Genomic DNA, 21729 nt, shown 5'->3' on the forward strand with positions numbered 1-21729 from the left:
TCATGAGACTTAAAGGGCCACTAAGTCAAACGTGAGTAGCTGGTGTCGTACCTTGTTGGTTACAGCATTGATGGCCAGAGTGGGGGACGCCCCTCCCGACATAATGCAGTCCATTCTCAGAGACTCGGACTCCAGGCTGTAAGGAGTTGATGCCTGAAAGTAGAGGACAGAGGACTGAGAACGAGGACGGAGACACCAAACGAATCTGTGAGTGTGAAAATATTTAGCAATGTATGTTTGAAGAGGCATATCATTTATTTTCATTTGCTCATTTTAAAGCTAGGGTTGGTAATGTTGAGAAACTAGCAAGAAGAAGAAAGTAGCTAGCAGCACCAGCTGCAAACGCTGCTAAATCTAGCGAGAAAGTAGCCAAGTCGGCAACACCGACAGCCCGTTCCTTCAGGCTTCCCTCCAAAGCCACTCCCCTAAAATAATCATTATGAACTTAAACAACAATCACTGCTGCTATTAGTACTCACAGCTGATTGTGACAGTAGAAATGATGAAGGAAATTTAATTGGACAAATCTTATGAGAAATTTCTGAACGCTTGCAAATTCACGATTCTGTTTCTGAGGCTCCTGAATCAGCGCCACGCCCCCCGGGCACCAGCTATGTGCACCAGTTCGAGGCGCACTTCATTATAATGGCTGGACACTTTAAACAGCCTGAAAAGTTGATCCATCATTCGCACTTGATGAGATAAATGAACCCATCTCCTCATGCATTATTCAAGCGTCTAAAATGGATTCAGCAGCAGTTCATTTTCTGCCGTCCTCACAGAGAGCTGAAGTAGAGTTAACCGAGTGTGGGGATATGAGGAACTGTTCAAAGATCGATGAGGGGCTAAATTGACGCCAGCAAATTGGAAAAAATAAAAAATAAAATCTAAATAAAAACGAGGACTTTTTCCTCGTCTGACTCCTTTCAGGGTTCAAGACAGCTTGCATGCCTTCCCAAACTGCTTACAGTAAGAGGATTGGTTGGTAACAATGCAATCTTTAATTTATGATAAACTCCCAGTGAAATGGGTTGTCGGTTCCCTGGTGGAGGCACTTAAAAAGAAGACAACGGAGAGGTGAAGAGAGGAGTGAGGAAGGCTTGTGGAAGAAGGGGAGCGAAAAAGGAAGAATAGGTAGGGAGATAATTGAGTGGTGACGGAGCGGCAGACAGGCAGACGGAGAGAGGCATACAGGAAATGAAAGAAAGTGATTATGCTGAGGGACACCGGAGACGCAGCTCCTAAACTAAGTGTACACTGCCTGTCTACACATTTACACAATGCATTTATGCAGCTGCCGTTTAGCCTCGCTGCCAACTTCTAATCTTTTCATTTGCACAACCGCTGTCATCAGGAGACGTTAAAGACTTTGACAGCGGAGCCTAGGTGCAACAAAACCCTAATAAAAACACTACCACATATTTAGCCCAGCTTTTTTTTTTTTTTTTTTTTTTCAGACGGTAACACCGCTATAAATCTTAGCACTTAAAACCTCCCTGTTTCTCTTTAGCCCGTGTGACAGCCCACAGTGTGTCTGCCAGCAGTGCAAGTGAGGCGTAAGAAAAGGGGTCGAAGGGCCCATCCATGTAAGACGAGATGACAAGGCTCTGAATTAATTAATGTTTGTAATAAAAAAAACGGTGAAGAAAATATGTCTAATGGCAGCCCCCGGGCCCTCTGTGGTAATTAACTGGAACACCAGCCTAGAATACTCTCCCTCCTCTCCATCTTACTCCTCTTACTTTTTTCCCCTCCTTCCCCTTGCAGCTCGATTTTCCCTCTCTGCTCTCTACCTTGAGGTCTCTTTTTTTTCTGCATCCTTTCTTTCACACTTCTTTCCATTGTTTCCCCCCTTTTTTTTCGCCCCCTTCTCTCTCTCTCTCTCTCTCTCTTTTACCTCAATGCTTTCTCCAATGAGCAACTGTGATTGTGCACTTTACTGCGCCACGCCTGCCTGCGGTCCCTGGAGAGGAGAGGGCTAAAGCAGCGATACAGACGGAGAGAGAGAGAGGGAGAGAGTGGCAGACAAACAGACGCACAGAAAGATAATGATCAAGATACACAAAGAGTTACGGAGACACGGGATGAGAAAAGAAGGGAGACGACCAGCTGTGCTGCACCATGATGAAAGACTCTGCAGGTTTTTAATGCAACAACAAACACAGTCAGCTGTACATTCAGACAAACCTCAGTGGGTCAGAAGCTGGATACAGAATGCAATGGAACAAAAACAGATCGGTATCTGCATACTGGAATCAAAAACTCCCATTTGAAATAGTTGCTCAATTGGTTGGCTGAAGGAAGGGTCGTCATGCTACTTAAAGTTTAGTGTCGATACGGGATGTTGATAAATTATGAATACTTATCATAACATCACCGAATTACAGTTTTATATGTTCTATTTATACGATCTCTGAGGTATTTTCTGCAGAGCATGTGGTGATGTCAACTCTGCAGATGTAGCAATATAATGGCTGCAGCTCCTTTAACCATCCAAGTTTAGGTGTTTTTCTAAACTCTACGGCAACTTCTTTATGGGTGCTGAATTCCAAATTTAGAGCATATTGAGGGATTGGCTCCACACAAGTCTCAAAATGTGTGTAGAATATAAGGTGGTGACCTTGTTTAATTGAGACTATAAGCTCTGGTTCTCATACAGCACGTGGTAGAGGTCCAGTAATAAGCAGTAATAAGCAGTAATAAGCAGGTAATATCACTCAAATGGCACAAAGCAAATCTGGTGTCACAGATAACCCCTGCCTGTTCAACTCAGCCAAGGGAAAAAGGTGTACAATGTAATTGAGGTCTTTGCTACTTTTGTGTCTTCACAGAATCCTAATTACACAACCCTATTCAAAGACGGACTTTTTCTGGTCGACAATTAGACTAATGGAGATCATCCAAACAAGCACGACATGCGGCAAGAGACGTTTATTTGTACCACAGTCAGGCAGGTATAGCTGCAGGTTTAACGTCGTTCCACACAAAACTGCACAGTATCAATATATACGAAGCCTATCAACTCTAAGCCATACGTTCCCCTGACGCCAAATCCTCTTGGCTTTTTCACTTGGTATCACTGATCTAGCACATAATCACAGACTCTTTTCAACCGGGATGCAGAAGCAATTACCAAAACGGTGTCATCACACCACACAGCTTGGCTTTAGACTTTAGCTTTTTGCTTTAAAAGGCACCTTGTTTGCCTGCTGGTCTATCTTGGCATCATTATAGCCGGGGAGAAGGGGGAAAAAGATTGGAAGTCTGTTCCCACACAAACATTTCTGCAGCATCTCTGTTGACCTTAAATCAAAGCTTTGCCGCTGCCTTTTATTAAATAAATTCTTACGCTGCACTGTAACTTTTATTATTGTATTATTGTCTTATTCTATTTTTTCCTTGTTTATATTTTCTATTCTCTCTTAAATCACTGATTGTAATTGAAATGTCCTTTTCATAATGTGTTTCTCCTGCACTTTGTCTTTTGTTTAATGTAAAGTGCTTTGACTTGCCTTCTGAAATGTGCTGTATAAATAAACTTGCCCTTTTCTCGCTCTCTTGTTTTTTGTGACCACAGGCCTTCTCGCGCAGCTACATCCTTTTGCCACTTTGATGTCAGTGAGCTTGAATTGGTGTAAATAAATAATAATAAAAAAATGGAAACTAACAACGGTTATTGAGATTATTGTTTTGAGGCAGCGACAGCCCAACTGAGCAGCGAACTGCCACATTACAAGGTTTTTCAAACAACCAGCTTTAGTGTTAAAAGGAAGATTTTATCGAGCGTTGTTAAAGTACTTACCCTCTCTCCAGAGCGCGGTCTCTTCTTTGGCCTGCTGGGTACTGCGTCTTCTTTAGGATTGGTGTCTATAGCCCAGTACGAACCCTGCAGAGTGACCCCAATAAAACAAAGAGGTGAGTCTTGTGTTTGATGGAAGATGCTCTGCTTGTCATTTTTCTTGTTGGTTTAGGTACACTTTCATATTCCTCTTATTTCTATTTGACTTAAATAAGGAGTCAGTGGTGGAAATTAAAGTCCTTAAATAATCACTTACATTTTTTTTTTGTATTTGTGTTACCTGTGAAATAAATACAAATATCTACTCTGTGTATTAATCATACAATTACTCATGAGGATTCAATATTTCTGTGTTAAAAAAGGTGTTTTCGGATCTGGATCTTTTATTGGTGTCGGTGGTCGAACAAATAGCAAGAGAGACACAGGTCAGAGAGCTAATCAATGAATACATAAGCAGCCTCCCATAAGTATAACAAATATAAAATGAAACCTTCAAACTGTACAATTGTATAAACAATCCATACGAGACCAAACCTAACAATGTATGTGACGAACAGAAATCATTTAAAAGTTTCACAGCTGTGGACACAGAAGATCTTCTCAATCTTTGGAGCATCTTAACCTTAACACACTACCAACATCAAAGAGAAGTAACCTTTAAACATAAACCTCTGTCAAAGGGGACTTTCAACAACTCCCAAGCCTCCATTCCCACACATTTTGTATTAAGACGTGTGGAAATAAAAAAACACGACATGATGGTTTCATCGGCCAGCCTGTGTTTTAAGGGTATTTACTGACTGTCAACTGACGACTGCCTGTACAGCAGCAGCACTGTCCTTCATTCACCCTCGAACTGTGAACAAAACCCATTCCTGACTGCAAGCTCACCAATAGCTAAGCCAGCTAAGAACACACTTGTCCTGTTTTGGTAGAAGCTAACGGCCTCCCCACACCGCTTCCCGTGTACAACTTTGTTTATTATCGCAGACGGCGCGCCCAGCTCCAAGCATGCGCGGACGCGTTTCTATTGAATGCGCAGTTCGTTGCATTACTCTCCGAAACGCCAGAGGGCCGTACAAACAAAATGAACAGTGAAGAAACAAACAGACAACGAGTGTAACCCATAGACTGGAGGTGTAACCCGGCAAAAAGCCATAAACCAACCCTGCCGAGGAGGGAATGTAATTATCTGGAAACTCATATCTCATATTCATGGACTACTTTACTGCCTTTGTACGAGCCCTGTGAAGAAGCAAGTCAAGAATTAAATGCATTGTGAAGAAATAAAGGTTAAATATTAATTTGGCTGGCAGAATATTTACCCAAATGAAGATTTTTAAGACCACCTGTTTCCAAGCATTTAAAACTGGCCTTCTTTGTATGATCCCCAGACGTGTAAAAAGTGCTTTTATCAGTGAACTATTTGTGACAGTCACGTGACGGTCCGGCGAAACTACAGCGAGTACAAACTAAGCTTCGAGCGATCAGAGGTGAACGTGATATGAACCCTGCATCAAACACCTGGTGACGGTGTCACGGCTACTGTATGACTACTTAATAACTATAATCATCACGTACACTACTCACACTTAACACAGCCAGTAAAAACCAATTACGGATCCAGTCTCTTTAATTAACGTGTTAATCCTGTTCTTATTATTGCCAGTAATCCCGACATATGACAGCATAAAACAAGGCACTAACTTTAAAAGCTTCTTAGTGACCTAGAGGGAGACTCTGACCAGTTCAGTTTCATGTCAAATATTTGTATGAGGAAACTATTTAAACCCTTACATCGTTACTGTAAATAATATATTAGCTGTGCTGTCATTATATTAATGTCAACTATTGTGTGTGCTCGAGTAATATCCATCCCATTCTTTACAATATTTCCATTTGTCTCTGGTGTATCTCCTCCTGTTGTGGATACTATTTAGACTCCTTTTCCCCACTTCTTTAGTGTCACTAAACAGAAAAAAAAGCACAGCAGAGGGATCTCCCTTGCATCCGATAAAACCAATGTATCAGTTGTTATTCCACTTCTCTATCCAATCTTTCTCTGGGTGTATTTTTCCTGCGGTGCACGCTCCTGCTTCGCTTCCCCAAAGAAATCCACCGCAATCCTTTTGATACACAATGTTAAAACACAGCACACTCCAAACTAAAGACAATCAATGAGAGCGGAGGAAATCAGTTGCTTTTAGGTCCTTGATTTCCTGCCGGTCTGCCCCCCCCCCCCCCCCTTTCATTTTCCCTCTGTCCTCCCAGGGAGGTCCAAAGCTGCAGACAGAATTCAGGATATTCATCTAGGCCACACACACACACACACAAACACACACACACACACACACGGCTCATCTCTGAACACCTCCCCCCCTCCCCCCCATCCTTGCCTCTTCTCCTCCCACTGTCTCTCAGTCCCACATCAGTGAGCACAGTACACAGCCAATTAACGTTAGCACATGCATGATTTAGCTTCTCCCCGCTCTCTGTGGCTTCAAACAGAGCTCGCACATTCAACTTCTCCACACACAGATGTGTAGCCGAGGTATCGACCGCTTCGATCCACGGTGTGAATTAAGGGGCTGGTCAGGTCCAAGGTCGGGCTAATCACGGGGGAGCCGCTCTCTTTGTATCTTTGCAGACTATAGGCCTCCACTCAAGCCCATGGATTGTGTTTGAATTATTTAAACCTTCTTCCCCCTAATTCATTTTTCAATGGCTCCAAAATCCCTGCAGCCTGGAGAACACCCCGCCTACAAATAACATGAGTTTTGAGCGCACAATGAAAAGTTTCGGCTTGTCAGTTTTTTGAAAAAGTGGTGGATTGCTTCTCACATGAACCCTGTGATGAGTTGAAAAGCAGACATTTGAGCTTTTAAAATTCAGCACAAACAAGGAGTTGACAAATTGTTGTTTTCAAACCGGTGCTGCTGAAGTGGCAACTGTGCTTCCTAACCACAGCAGTAGCAGTGGTGAAACATATCAATGCTTCCTCTGATTGTGTGTGTGTGTGTGTGTGTGTGTGTGTGTGTGTTTGTGTGTGTGTGTGTGTGTGTGTGTGTGTGTGCGAGAGAGAAACAGGGCCTAATAAAGCATAACAGATGCGTGAACAGCCTCGCAACTGAAGGAGTGTACCTACATATACTTATTATTCATTACTCTCTGTAGCACATTACTACTTGGCAGAATCAATATCGGAAGAGCCGCAGAAAACGGAGAAAGCAACCATTATGCATTCAGGTGGTTCCGGAGCTACGAATTGCTTTTAAGTTCAGACAATCTGCGTGTGCGACAGAGAATCAGAGCAGGTGAGTGCGGTCTTTTGAGGCGCTCCTATGCACGAGCGTGTGCACACACGTGCGGCACAAGGGCGACTCAACACGTGACAAGTAATCGCCGTCGCCACATTTTTTTTGTAAGCCGGCTGAAATGGGCTTGTATTTTCATTGTGCGCCGCACCTTAACTCAAGCTGAGCTTTTCAGTCGCGTTACATTGTTCAGGACATACTTACTTTTCCAGGGTCATCTTTGGAGCGAGGCACTTTGAGAAAACACTTGTTCAAGGACAGGTTGTGTCGTATGGAATTCTGCAGGCAGCGACAGACAGAGAGAGAAGGAGAGACGGTAAGGTGGAAGAAATGGGGAAGGAGAGAAGAAGAAGAAACGGGGGAAAAACAATTGTTGGAGTTAGTTAACACTTAACAACAAATCCATTGTTTCTAACAAGTAAAATACATTTTCAGTCCACTGATTCTGGTCCCAGTCTATGTAAATTGCAACAGCACTTAGTTGCCTTTTTTTCCAGAGAGAGAGAGAGAGAGAGAGAGAGAGAGAGAGAGCGAGAGAGAGAGAGAGAGAGAGAGATTGGATATTCTGTCCTTTTATCAGTGGTTCACAACCTCGGGGTCGGGACATAAAATAAATCCAAGGGGTCAAAAGATATAATATAATAGGATTGAAAAAAAAAAAAAAAAAACATGTCTTCTTTACCAAATGTTTGCGAATCAGCACCTTCCAAGAAACTCACAGACATTATCTTGCCACTCTGCTGTATCTGATGTTAGCTACAGTTTATTCTGGCTCTGGACCTCCATCTTGGCCTTTCGTGACATTAAAGCACCTTTCCACTTTCCACCGTTGTGCCGGGTGAAACGCGAGTCGTTATGCTGCAGATGTAGACGGACGTCTTGATCCAAACTAAAGCGTATCTGTTCCGTCAGACAAACCTGAAACTGGCGATTGAAAAAAGGTGGTTGAAGCACATTCAATGTAGACAGACGGCAAGACAGGGAAGGGGGCAGGGGTCCGAGGCTGCGGTGCTGTCGGGTTGAACGCAGTTTTGAATATGTGAAGGGGGCGTGTTCAAGCTAAAACTCAAGCAGAACTGAAACAACACTCTGTTATACAATAACAAATTCATAGTTCTGGCCCTAATGAAGGGAAACCGACACAATTTGTAACACTTCCTGTTGTTTGTGGGTGTTGTGTACATGTGAAAAGAGGTAGAGAGAGAGAGAGAGAGAGAGAGAGAAAGAGAGAGAGAGCGAGAGAGCTCACAGCAGTGCAGGCTAACCTAACGTGAACCTGTTCTCCCTTCAGGCTCCCGTTCTCCACTCATCTGCTGCTGCTAATTAATACCACTGGGGAGGAGGAGGAGGAGGAGGAGGGGAGAAGACAGAGGGATGGGAGGTATCTCTCTGCTCTTTCTCCTGAGCGCTCACTGCTCTACACCGGCTTTGTTTCTCCAACAATAACCAACCTCTCTCTCCGTCTCTGGCATACCATAACAGCCTGGTCCACCTCTGCCTCACCCTTCCGCTCCCGGAGAAAAGCTTTACGGCTGCTCTACTTAGCGGGTCACTGGCTGCATGCGGCCGTCCGTCAAGGAGACGCGTGACAGTCGGGCGATGACAAACGGCAATGGAGGACTGCCACCAGCTCGGCGCACAAAGGCAACCATCTGTTCCAGAAACCTTTCCTGTGGGAGGTGGCTCATTAACATCGAGTCCAATCGTCCCTACAGCAGCCAGCCCGTCTAACTTTGCAAACCTCTATCTATGGTTTCTTTATTTACACACTATTTTTTATTACCCAAGCACTTTTTGCACACCTGTGCACTACTTGCAATGCACAATCCGGTGTATTTCAGACTTTGCACACTCTGGCAATTTCACCTTCAGGCGTGTGTGTCCTCTGTTGGGGCCGGGCGGTGTACCGAAAAGTTACCAATGCTGACGTTAAAATCTCATATTATGAATGAGCATTTGTTCATGTCATTAAGTATGATAAAGTTTTTTTTTTGTTATTTCTAGGATGGAACCGAAGAAAAAAAAAAATGGAACAAAAAACAAACCTACCACAATTTTCCCACTCACATAGCTTCAGGGGCGAACGTGTTCGTAAAGGAAACTGTGTGTGTGTCTTTGTGTGTATAATTGGGTAGCGAGAAGGGAGCGCATCATCCTGGAGAGCATCAGCCTAAGCCTGCTTGTGCGCACATACTGGATACAATGCCTTCTTTCCTGCATGTTAAGGAAACAGTAATATCCCCTCACTGAAGGGGAATAGACATCATCAATAAATGTACTGATTAGCAGTGCTGTGAAGTAAGATAATGAGATTCACTGCTGTGTCCTCCTTCCTCCCGCTCCTCACCCTGCCTGATTAATGAGCTTATTGGTCCGGGATGAGGCCACGCCATTCCTGCCCAGCAGCTGATGGATCGCACCGTCGCGGGCGTCATGTCTGCGTGAAATGAAAGGAGGACATTGAACGACTGGTCCAACTCTATAACTCCCTCTCTCTATAAACACGCAATGTTTCCACTGCAGGACAATATCTCTAAATGGAGTAAATCAGTGTTGTATATGCAGCAGTATAGCCAAATGAAAAAAATCAGCAATATCACAGTGTTAGTCTTTTTCATACACAACCAATCTTTGTATACAAAGCCTTAGTCCGATGATCACATCGCTAGCCCTCCAACACACACACACACACACACACAAACCTTTCCGACATCGGATTACTGGAGTCCCTGTCCCACCATTTCTTCAACTTTCCGAGACCAACAATGCCAACGTGCACGCACGCACGCACGCACACACACACACACACACACGCACACACACAGACACACACACACTTCATGCCGGGATTGGCCAGCTGTGTGGAGGTGAGAAAGGAGCCATGGTTTGAACTTCTCTCTATGGCTCCCTTTGTTTATTCTTAACACACCTACGTATATGTCCCTTTAATGAGTACAATCAAGTGCAACATCATGGATGTCTTCCGGAAGCGACTGTCTGAAAACGTGCACCGTCACAGCCGTATATAAACAATATCCTGACTCCCTCCTCTCTACTTTTCACTCTGCCTCGAGTGTGGCAGCTCACAACAAGTACAAACACTTAGGATTTCCCACTCATGCTGTGCATAGCTTGTTCAAACCTAAATAAACTCAAATAAAAAAACACTTTCATTCCATCCACGACACTAAACCACAATTTATAAAGTGTAGTACAGATCCAAACGTTTCTTGAGACATATGTCAGACTGAATTTTGGAAAAATGTATACAATACGACTAGCAAGACTACACTATTTCCATTTGATAACATCTTTGATTTAAATAATGTATTAATAATTGTATATTCTAAGACAAAAACTTGCATATTGTCTGAGGTAATACTTACATTTTCAACACAATCTTATTGTTGTAAAATAATGACATTGTAAACCATAATTCTGCAGTCAAAATGAATAATGAAAATGAATGAATAACTCATTAATAATGATCTAACTGAAGGTTTATCATCACATTAGATGGATGGATAGATACGAGTCACAAATGGAGATTTGACAAGGAGTGTGTGAGTACATGTGTATGAAGACATTGAATATATCATGTTTAGTGCAAACTAGAATGCGCCCCGTTCATTGTTCAGTTCCCATAATGCCTCACGATTTTACAGGACCATTTTTTAGAGATTGGAGATTAAGAGCTATGTTGCAGAGAAATAAGGTCAAACTACTGTTTTTACACAGTTATTATTAGATATGAGGCTTCGTGCATGCATGTGGGGTATCTACAGTAGAGACTGTTTATGTTTGTGTGTGGCTGCTGCTGCTTAACGTAGGGCGCAGCGTCCTGGCGTTGAAGAGGTTAGTTACATAAGGCGGGCTTGATAAGCATGGATGACTTTTTGACTAAATGCAATGTGATATAATGTGATGTGTGACAAAAAGTCAGGTTTTGGAAACTTGCTTTCGGGTGGAGAGGAAAGACAGAGGAACGGAGTGTAAGACTCTCTCTCTGTGTGTGTGTGTGTGTGTGTGTGTGTGTGTGTGTTTATGTTTGTGTGTGTTTATGTGTGTGTGTGTTTATGTTTGTGTGTGTTTATGTTTGTGTGTGTTTATGTTTGTGTGTGTTTATGTTTGTGTGGATCAGTCAGAAGCGTGATCAAAGAAAGACCGCCACGTTTGAAGCTTGACAGAAATGGTCGAAGAGGTAAAAATATGTACGTGTGTGTGTGTGTGTAGATGAGGTACGGTGCAGGTTGAAGGAGCCAGAAGGATGTTCTGGCCATAGGCAGGAAGATTGCTGTGTGTGTGTGTGTGTGTGTGTGTGTGTGTGTGTGTGTGTGTGTGTGTGTGTGTGTGTGTAGATACGCCAAGGAAACAGGTCACACGGAGAAGGCTGAAGTTATATAAGCGGGTAGGTTTGGAAGATTTGGGTCATGGCAGCTGAGTTAAATACAAAGGGGCAACACGAGATGGCATTTCCTCTAAACTGAATTAAACAGTCTTGAAAAGCTTCACAAGTCAGGCAACAACGCGCTAACAGTCACATTTTAACAAAACAATGCTGATGACACTGACATGGAGGGTTGGTGAAGTTGGGTGCACTGGAAACGTACAATGCAGCCCAACTGGTATAGAGTGGCAAATTGGAAGGAAGTACTTTCGGCTGAACTAAGTTTCCAGGAGTGACAGTTCTATTGCTCTCCTGTCTCCTCTGTTGCTCTCCCAAAGGTTCCTTCCTTTCTTTTCTCCCCGGTAAAGGGGAGTTTTTCCTGTTCCGATGCGAGGGTCCAGGGACAGAGGATGTCGTATGCTGTACAGATTGTAAAGCCCTCTGAGGCAAATTTGTGATTTTGGGCTGTACAAAATTAATTGAATTGAATTCATTTTCTGCAGAGAAATGTGAGGCATCCTGGTTGAATCATCAGCTGAGCAGCTGCATTAGGGAGATATCTGGTTCTTTCATAAAACAGTCAAAGGCAGAAGTGTGTGAGCATAAGAACTGAAGGAGGGAGGTCAACTACGACTCCCAAACAACAAAACATTATTTTTTTGTCTCCATCAGCTTCTTTCTATGAGTGCGACCGTGGGTAAGTGGAGAGCAGGGCCGTCCTACAATCAGGGGGTCGGTGGTTCGATTCCCAGCTCTGCTAGTCGCATGACGATGTGTCCTTGAGCGAGACACTTAACCCGTAGCTGTTTTTTAAATTGAAAATGCACATACAAACACAAGTGGATGGCACCTAGTGAGTATGACTGTGTTAAAAACTGAAATTACACTAAATTTGCCTTGCTAGCCTTTAAGTACAGACATTGATACTTTTCTCTTTTTGTATCACAGCTATTCCATATTTCAGACCCAAGTACGGCTTTTGAATTATTTAAGAATGTACAGGACATTAAACACAAATACAGATAAGTAAAATGCACAATCAACTTGTATAAAGCTTAAGATGACAATTAAATGATGTTAGATTTTACAGCTGAAAAAAAAAAATGCACAAAATACAGAAACTAATTCAAACAAAAAGGACCATTGCTGTTTTGGATATGGCAAAGCCTCAGAGTAAGTGTGGCTTGGCAAGCTGTGACAAAAAGTCTGGAAGTCTCTACTTTGCCAGGTAAAACAGAACGGATGTATGTGGTTGTGTGAATCTCCGCTCAACTGTGCGCCTGCAGGGAGACTGAGGTCAAAGGGCAAGACGTTTGCTGGCATTGATGTATTAACCTGTGGAGGATGGAGTTTGACGTGCACAAACAAACAGACACACTCACAGCAGTATTCATGAGCTTCCCATGCCCTTCAAAGTGGATGCATACAGAGTCCTTGTGCGCCCACAGACTGAACAAGACATAGAGAAACGAAGAGAAGGAGAGAAAAGGAAGGACGATATAGCGAGAGGGGATATATTGAGAGAAGAGAGAGGTTGGAGATTTTATTAACTTTCAGCTGAACCCATACAGTGCATGAAGAGAGGGTAAAATGTGGTAAAGTTTCAAGGTAAGGCAGAGGAGAAGGAGCTGGGAGGGGGGGGGGGTGCAAGAGGCACAAAGAAGAAGCGCTGGAGTCGGCTGGAAGAGGGAATGTGGGGGTACGAGCGCATGCGGACAGGTGTCTTAGATGTGAAAGTCTCCTGGGTTCTGAGCATCATTCAGATGCCTTATTATATCCTGATGGTGACGGAGTGACAGACACTCCGTGAGAATGCAGGGTTGGATACAAGTCACTACTTCAAACTCCATCTCATACATATTCATTTCATTTGATGGACCCTTCCCCGCCCTCTTCACTCCCTCACTGAAGTACTTCACACAAGTCATCTATAAGATGAGGTGTGTGTGTGTGACTGACTGTGCAGTGTGTGTTTGTACACCGCTGTATGTGCTTGCATGTGTGTGTGTGTGCTTGCAGCTGTGAGTATTTACAGTGTTTGTTCAGTTTTTGCTTGCGCATTCACCTGAGCACAAGTGTGTATGTAGGCAGGTGTGTGTGCATCTGTGCAGGCGCCTGTCACACCTGTTTATCCGTGTGAATATGAGTGTGTATACGCATGTTTTACTGCAATAGTGTACCTGTATCTGCTTACAGATATGTTTGTGTGGGATGGAGAGAGGAGGAGAAAAAGGGAATGAGTGAGTGTGTACGTACGTGTGTGTGTGTGTGTGTGTGTGTGTGTGTGTGTGTGTGTGTGTGTGTGTGTGTGTGTGTCTGGCACAACGACATCTCAGAAAAGGTGGAAGAAGGATTGCTGTTGTCTCTGGAGATCTAGTAAGAAGCTCCAAAACAATAATATTCTCAAATTTTGTGATTTTCTCCTTCACGACACCAACACCTGAACTTGCAGATACCGAGTATCGATCCAATACCAGTGCATAAAAAACTAAAAAGTGAAACAGGTCACAATTCATCTATTTCATATTGCTGTGAAAACATCTCCTTTAAACAACTGGATTTGTTATGTTTTTTAGTAAAAATGACATTTTACAAGATAACATTTTACAAGATGTTATAGTTTACCATTACCAATACTCATTTTCACTGAATAGAGCTTGAATGCCTCATATTGTAACTCATTGGAACCTCTGTGCGTTCGCTGTTAGCTTTGTTATTTAGCAAAGCATCACTGTGCTGTTCAAGGGCTGCTAACGTTGCATCGTCAGTGAAGAAATAGGAATCACAAGCGCGTTCAACCACAGGTAACGAGCCTTAGTCGGCCTGCTTTAATTACTACAAAGAGCTGCGCCAAGCCATTCACACATGCGTTTCCAATGTATCCTGACAGCGGTCCTGCCTGGTAGCAGGTCTGGTCTCCATTCCCCCCCCCCCCCCCCCCCCCACCCTCACCTCCTCTCTGGCTTTTCTGCAAACCAACACACCACCAACGCGTCATCAAGGTAAACAACTTCTTTCACTTTGCCATTCTGTACAGAGGATAAATACTCCAGCAGGACTTGAGTGGTCGCAGTTGCTCACGGCTCCGCTCGGAAAGACTGTTCCCACCACAAAAAAAAGAGTTCAACTAAGTGTTGGTCTGGTCCTGTTTCATTTAAATGGTTCTAAGAGTCCTGAGGTGGCCAAACTACCCAGTCTGTTGTCAATAAAAAAAGAAAAGTACCCATCTTGTGACCCTCGGATTTATCTTGCGACTCTACCAGCCACCCTCCCTGTGTCACATCAGCAGCATTTCTCCCCTCACAACTGATTTGGAAGACAAATGCTTTCAGCTGCTATTTTAATACAGTGTTTCAAAAAAACAACAACACCGAGACCAAACTAGGTTGCGGAGCAGCAAGAGGCCACTGTGGCTCACTTCCTGTTGCTGGTTGTGTCGAGCTGAGCGGTGCGGCGAGGTGACAGCTTCTGTCAGCGGCTTCCTGGGAGCGGAGGCGAGTGAGCAGGGAAGGAGGGAAGGAGGCGAAGGAGAACAAGGAGTGTCCTGCCTGTGCTCTGCTGCTCTACCAATGGTCGACAACCTGCGTTTCCTATTCTCGATGCTGTTCAGGTTTGTTTAACAGTTAGCATTTACCAGCCACGATCACATCTCTTTTATATCAGCTTAGTTGTCTGACTACAGAATCCCAAAAATATGAACAGATTGTGAAAGTTTGGAGTTTTATTCATTTCAGATTCAGCAAAGTACCCAAACCGTTGCACACCTTTGTTGTTTGGCAACACAAAGAGGAGTTCTAGTCACTTTTGACTTGTTTCAGTGTGGAAAGTGATCTCTACCAAAATGACCTGAGAGTGCCAGGGTGGAGGCGTGTGGGTTTTTTTTACATGCAAAGTGAAAAATGTGATGTTTTCATGTAAAAGTGTCCACACATTTATACTGTGCATGTTTGATCGCAGTGACGGTGCTCAGAGCACAAACAAGCTCAACTGCAAAACAGAGTAAGAATTGTTTTTTTGTTACTTTATACCACTTGCTTTTGTGCTATTTGAGAGATAGCTTTTGCATTTAGTCAATACTTCCATTGTCTTTGTATTGATTTCTGAAAAACCTAAAAATGTAAAATCGACTGATCACAACTGACAATCACTGACAAAAGCCTGCTTTGGTTCAGACTTGGTTACGTCAAAAGACTTCAGTGAAAAGTCAACTGATGGTACCAGTGTTCGTTTCATGTGCCTTTTCCTAGCTGCTAAATTTCTCAAACATCTACAGTTTCCTCTTTAATTCTATAAACACTGTGATGTCATTCAGGATCTGACAAGAGATGGGCCCCATGTCTCTTTCCGGGGTTCAAACCCAGTGACTAGAGAATAAGCTCATTCTGTGGTATAATTGTTGCATTCCAGAGTGCTACGGAAACCAGCCTTAAGCCTATTATTAGCCATATGGAGAGTGCTACAGGCCTGGCTGGTTAGAGAGGGAAACGCAGTGCTGGATGGGCGCCAAATCCTCGAGGAGACCGCAAGAGAAATTCCTTGTTTTTAATTAGGAATTCAATACCGAGACTGCTATTAGTGATTAGTATGTAATTAACAGCACGAGCAGTGTTACATATACGAGTTAAACTATGTGTATATATTTATATATATAAGTGCCTCATCTCATTGTTTCAGATTCACAACTTCTTGCAAATCGGGGAATTAAACAATATTTGTTGCATGAAGTATTACCACAGTTATAAATCTCAACATTAACTTTGCATTGAAGAAGAAATACTTTGTTGTTGTATATTATTTTACAAGCTATATATTTTGGTTCACCTATCACAAGATGCTTTCACGTTACAGAAGTATAACTTATGACAGTGCAGTTTTTGAGAGTTTGCTTAAACTGTGAAGAACAATCAGAGTATTTTCTACCTTCAGTAATATAGGCTCCATCTATACACTTTAATACTTAGATTTCCATTGTGATATGAGCTTTGATTTGAAATATAAAAATAGTGTCAGAGTCAAAGTTTAGTTTGAATGACATGGGATCTGTATTGTATATTATAACGTATTACAGCGTCAGGAAGGAGAATTTGAGTCACACACACACATCTGGACAGCAGATTGGTCTAACGTGACATGTAAACTGGGAGCAACAGTTATGTATACGTTACCCAGTGGCGAAGGGGTCAACACAGAGACAGAATGAAACAAACAGACCGCTGTGGCGTTCTTCTCTTCCTGAAATGACTCTCGCAGACCAAAGCAAGCCGCCGTACACACAATCGCATCATCTCAGCCCCAGACGTACATGTGCATCATATTCTGAAGACGTACAGACACACACACACTGTGTTTTCCACAGACTATCTCAAAGCTGAATCACAACAAGCACAGCACTGTGGTGAAATTTCACTTGTGCTCATAACACACAAGCTCAGGAGCCCCGGTGCAGCTACATCCACATAATAAAAAAAACTCCCAGCAGCCAATGACAACAGCCTTTCCCCACACACGTAAGTACACTTGACACTGTGCACCGATCTCCACTGAGCTCAGCCGGAGATCTCCCACAGAGCAGGCAGGAGAGGACGGGAGGCAGAATAATGGCCCAGTGCTGATTCATATCAGGTGATTGTCTGCGACATGTGGTGTTCAGCCAAAGGCCAAAGGCCACTGCGGTAGCGCTGCCCTTTACAGCGTCGCATTAGGCCCTGCTAATTCACAGGCAATTAGCCTGGCTGCATGGGAGCTAGCCTGAGGCGATGGGGGTCACCAGGGAGCAGCACCGACTGCAACAAACCATTCGGTGAAGGTACGGGACGAGACTGTGTTTCTCAAGCGGTAAATAATGGGAAGGCCTTCACATTTCAATAATAATATAACTGTGAGGTGCATGAGCTTTGAATAACCAACACTTCCCTTCGTTATGTTCAGCCTGAATAGAATGGAGCAGCATTGAATACGGATTCATCTTTCATAGCTTTTCATTTAATTAATTTATCATTTAGTCTTTAAATTGTCAAACAAATAGGGAGAAATAACAGCATGAAAGGAAAGCTAATTAAAGCAAAACGGAAAATACTGTCGGGCAGGTGGTGAAGGTCTGTTTTAGAATGTGTGATTGCACTTGGAATATAATAAAAAAAAAAAAGACATTCTCAAAATACCAAAAACATATTTCATTTGAGACAAACTGATGAATAAGAGACAAAGAGAAAAGCACCAAAAAGAGAAAGCCCTGCCTGGCTTTGGTTTCCCGCTGGGTGCTCTCTACGAGTTGTGGTAAAAGTGGACCCTAAAGTGGAGGGACACGTGGGTGTGAAAGGGCTGCAGAGAACATGGGAAAGTAGAGCGGGTGCACGGTGTAGGACACAGACAGAGAGCGGGAGAGAGGTTGGGGAAGATAACATGAGGGACATAATGCTGTTCCAGTGATAAAACATAATGCGGGAATGATGCAGCCTGATGCAACGCTGTTTGCATTCTGCTCCAGTAGCTCCATTCGGTTGCTTTAAAAAAACAGAGATGCTTTTGGGTGCGTCAACGAGCTCTATAAAGAAATGGCAAACGCATTTGTGTGTTATCTAATTTCATGTTTGTTTTTTTGTTGCAGATTCCAAATCTCCTCCACAGCTCTGGAGGAAGGTGCTCATCATTACTCCTCAGATGAAAAGAGCTCAGCTAAGACACAAAAATCTCACGACCTTGGAAAGCATTTGAAAGTGTGTGTGTGTGTGTGTGTGTGTGTGTGTGTATGCAACACATGCAGTAACCCTGTGGTGTTCAACCAGTGTACGTAATTGTGTGATTTCTAAGGATGGAAGCTGACGTGTGTGTGTGTGTGTGTGTGTGTGTCCTGGTTTCAACTCTGGCGTTCCTGCGCTCCTCTCACATTATCATACAGAGCAGACGGAGTGCGTGTGCTGGGTAGTAAAACTCTCCTCTGCTCTCTGACAGTCTCCTCTCTCTTCTCCGACTCCCCCCCACCCTCATCTCCTCTCCTGCTGCGCTCCTTGTGTGTAATCTGCAGACTGCACACGTACACTGCCTACCTGAGCGGGAGTCTCTCTCTCTCCCTCTGTGTGTGTGTACGTGTGTGTGTGTGTGTGTGTGTGTGTGTGTCTGCACGCATGTGTGGCAGAGGGTGAAAGGAGACAACGGACCACGTATGAGGCGTTTTCTGAAAGCTCAAGTGTTTCGACTTGAGTCGGTACATTCAGAAAACACGGATTTCCAAGTGTGCAACGTGTGAGTCGACCATGTCTGCCGAGCATAGCAGCCAGACAATCTCTGTGTCCCACTGTGTACAGCTGACAGCAATCACCTGAACTGGAATGAACCGGACTTACGTAACTTTCCCTGTGACGGCCATTGGCTGGTACAAAACAAGCCCCACTGTTTTGAGTCGGGTCAACCAGGAAGCAACAGTTTACAGCTTTTTCTAACACAGAAATGGGACTTTTGCTTTACCTTGAAGTACTGCTGAATTTGATACTTTACGGACTTCTTAAATATCAGTTCATGCACAAGTCAGAGGTTTCCTATTTCACCACAAACCTGTGTAAGACTGTATTATGCTTTCACTGGTAACAAAAGAGGCCAAAAACAGAAAGGACAAACTGAGTGAGTTTTATAACTGTTGTGCTTTGAATGCTGCATATCATTGTGTCGTATTTAAATGGTCCTGGCCTAACAGGAAAGCAACACAACGTATTATATGTGTGTCACAACAAAGTCTCTGCACTGTCATTGTGGATAAATGCCAGAACATGTGAAACTATCGCCACAACACCATCAGTGCAGCCCTTTAATGACGCAACTTAAATGCAGCCACACATACGCACTAATCAATGAATCTAAATGTGTAATTATGGGATTCTAAAACATCCCGGCGCCCAAGTACAACCAGCAGGAGAAGGCAGTCGTGAGCTGCAGCGAGAGATACCCTGAATGGTCCTAATAACCCATATCCTCTCTCTCCGAAACAGAAATGGAATTGATTGAATCCTACATGCAGGTAAGAAGCTCTGCCAACACAACCTGGCTTGTATCATAACCTTTTTGTCTCCGTTTCTGGCGTGCATCTCTGCTCAGGGAACGGGTGTGTTGAAGATTATAGGCGGCGAACAAACAGGTTTGTGAAAGGCAAAAGAAGAAGAGAAGAGAGGAGTGAGTGACTAAGAGAGAGGACGAGAGAGGGAGGGGGGGGGGAGTGGAAGTGCTTGGGAGATGAAGATAGAAAGTGAAAGAGAGAGAAATAATGAGAGAAGAAGAAATAATGTCGCCGCTCTCAGAGAGATGAATTGGTTGATAGTTTGCAGAGAGCCTTTACAATGCGTCAGTGGAAGGACTGTATCCTTCCCCTTCTTCACTAATAAGGTAGAGAATCCCCAAGACACAACCGTAGGGATCTATTCATTCCTCTCCAATAACACTGCCACCTCTCTGCTCATACCAGCCAGGATTTGCATAGCGGCATTTACATAAGGATTTAATAATGTCGTCTGAATGAGACAACACGCGTCTGTCAATCATTCCTGGTTCACTAAAAGGTTTCTGTGCTCTTCCGGGCAACCGCTGGATCAGATGTGTGCAGTTTGAGCACTAAGCAATAGGGTTGAGTTCTGATAGCGTTTGATCAGTCCAGGATCAGGTTTAGTCTCGGTTTAGCTTTCTACATCTGGAAGTTATAAATAACTTCACTCGAAATGGAGATCTGTAATCACCTTTTGTTGCGTGGGAAGGTAGAAGCACTTTGAGCAGCTATGACACGATAATAACATGAGCACAATAAAACAAATAATTGTTGTCGCCTGCTTGTATTTCATGAGCTACTTGCTCCAAAACAGAAGGTCCTAATTCAGAATTACTAGGTTGCAATCCGACACAGACAAAAGCTATCCAAAAACCACATAGATAAATTCATTCCTTTAAAAAGAGACCACACTCCTTCAGCAGAGGATGCGCTATGAATAAAATAAAACAGCAGCAATTTAATAATAACGACCAAAGAGAAAATATTTATTTAAAGGCTTCTAAGTCTAATTTAATATCTGTTTATTAAATTCCAAAAAGTAATTGTCATTTAAAAGCATAAAAGTTTGACATAAGGTACTTCCGGGTCCACCCGGGTATTAGACACCTCGACACACAGACCTGAGACCAGATATAGAAGCTTAACCCCCAAAAAAGCCTGACAACATATTGCAAAGTGTTCCTCTCTTGTCTGGTCTTACCTTCCAGCCGCTGCCCGCCTCTCGGTAGTAGGGGAAGTTGTCACAGATCCACTGGTAGATCTCGCTGAGGGTCATCCGTTTGCGCGGCGAGCCGTTGATCGCGAAGGTGATCAGGCTGGCGTAGCTGTAGGGCGGTTTGCCGTCTCTGTGCTGCGCGGCTTCCTCCTGGTCCAGCGTCGTCCCCGGCTCCAGGTGGACCACTTTCTTGCCGGGCCCGTGATGGTGGCCGTGGTGGTGGTGTCCGTGGTGGTGGCTGTGGTGGTGGCCCGCGTCGGCCTTCTGGATGGCCGCTCTCATGCTGAGCTGGGGGAGCCAGTCCATTGAGGTCAGGCTGCTCTCCAGCTCGGAGGTCATGGCTCTTGTAGGATGAAGGGGTCCAAAGGGAAGGGGTGAGAGGCTCAGCGACGTGGCGTACGGAGGATCTCCTGTTGGCTCACTGAGTGGGTGCTGTGCAGCAGCCTTGGCTCAAGTCTGGAAGAGGAGGAGGTTTGTTTACTATGACTATTCATCTCCTTCAGCTGGAGCAGAAAGCACACTTGGCAAGAGACACGCAGATGTTAACTTGCACATCATTTTCCACATACAGTGCTGCTTTGTACAATGGAAAACGAAATATTTTGGCAGGTTCATCACTTCCTCTTTGCACATAAATATGATCTGCAATGTGCACTATGGATAAGAGAGAAACTTTAATCAATTGTATTCCATTAATTACACAGTGAAAAGCAGAGCAGTATGGGAGGCTAGGTATGAGTTAAGGGTCTTACTCTTCCCATTCCTTTCCATCGTTCTTTGGGCCAAAGCATCTGGGGAAGTCACCGAAGTGAAAGGTAGAGTCCTTCCCTCGTGCATCCTCACACGTTCTTCATTTAGCCACGGCAATGGCCGCTGCTGCAACGCACAAACACAAAAAACACACAAGACGGTGAGCTCGCGCTGCCAGACAGCCTTCATGAGATATTAATATCGCACAAGCGCTCAACTGGCCTCGGCATCTGT

General features: G+C 43.8%; 1 protein-coding gene across 1 annotated transcript in view; it reads right to left on the bottom strand.

Moving 5' to 3' along the window:
- Nucleotides 1-21084, bottom strand: part of LOC142952621 (forkhead box protein J3-like) — a 34225-nt gene extending 13141 nt beyond the window's left edge. The window contains exons 1-4 of the mRNA XM_076094458.1: nt 20731-21084; nt 7318-7392; nt 3803-3886; nt 52-153 (exon numbers count right to left, since the gene is read on the bottom strand). Of these exons, the coding sequence (XP_075950573.1) occupies nt 52-153; nt 3803-3886; nt 7318-7392; nt 20731-21084 (615 nt within the window). The remainder of the gene's footprint in view (nt 1-51; nt 154-3802; nt 3887-7317; nt 7393-20730) is intronic.
- Nucleotides 21085-21729: the final 645 nt, after the last annotated feature.

This window comes from Anarhichas minor, unplaced genomic scaffold, assembly GCF_050575085.1.
Source record: "Anarhichas minor isolate MPS153535 unplaced genomic scaffold, ASM5057508v1 ptg000003l, whole genome shotgun sequence".
Taxonomy (NCBI): Eukaryota; Metazoa; Chordata; class Actinopteri; order Perciformes; family Anarhichadidae; genus Anarhichas; species Anarhichas minor.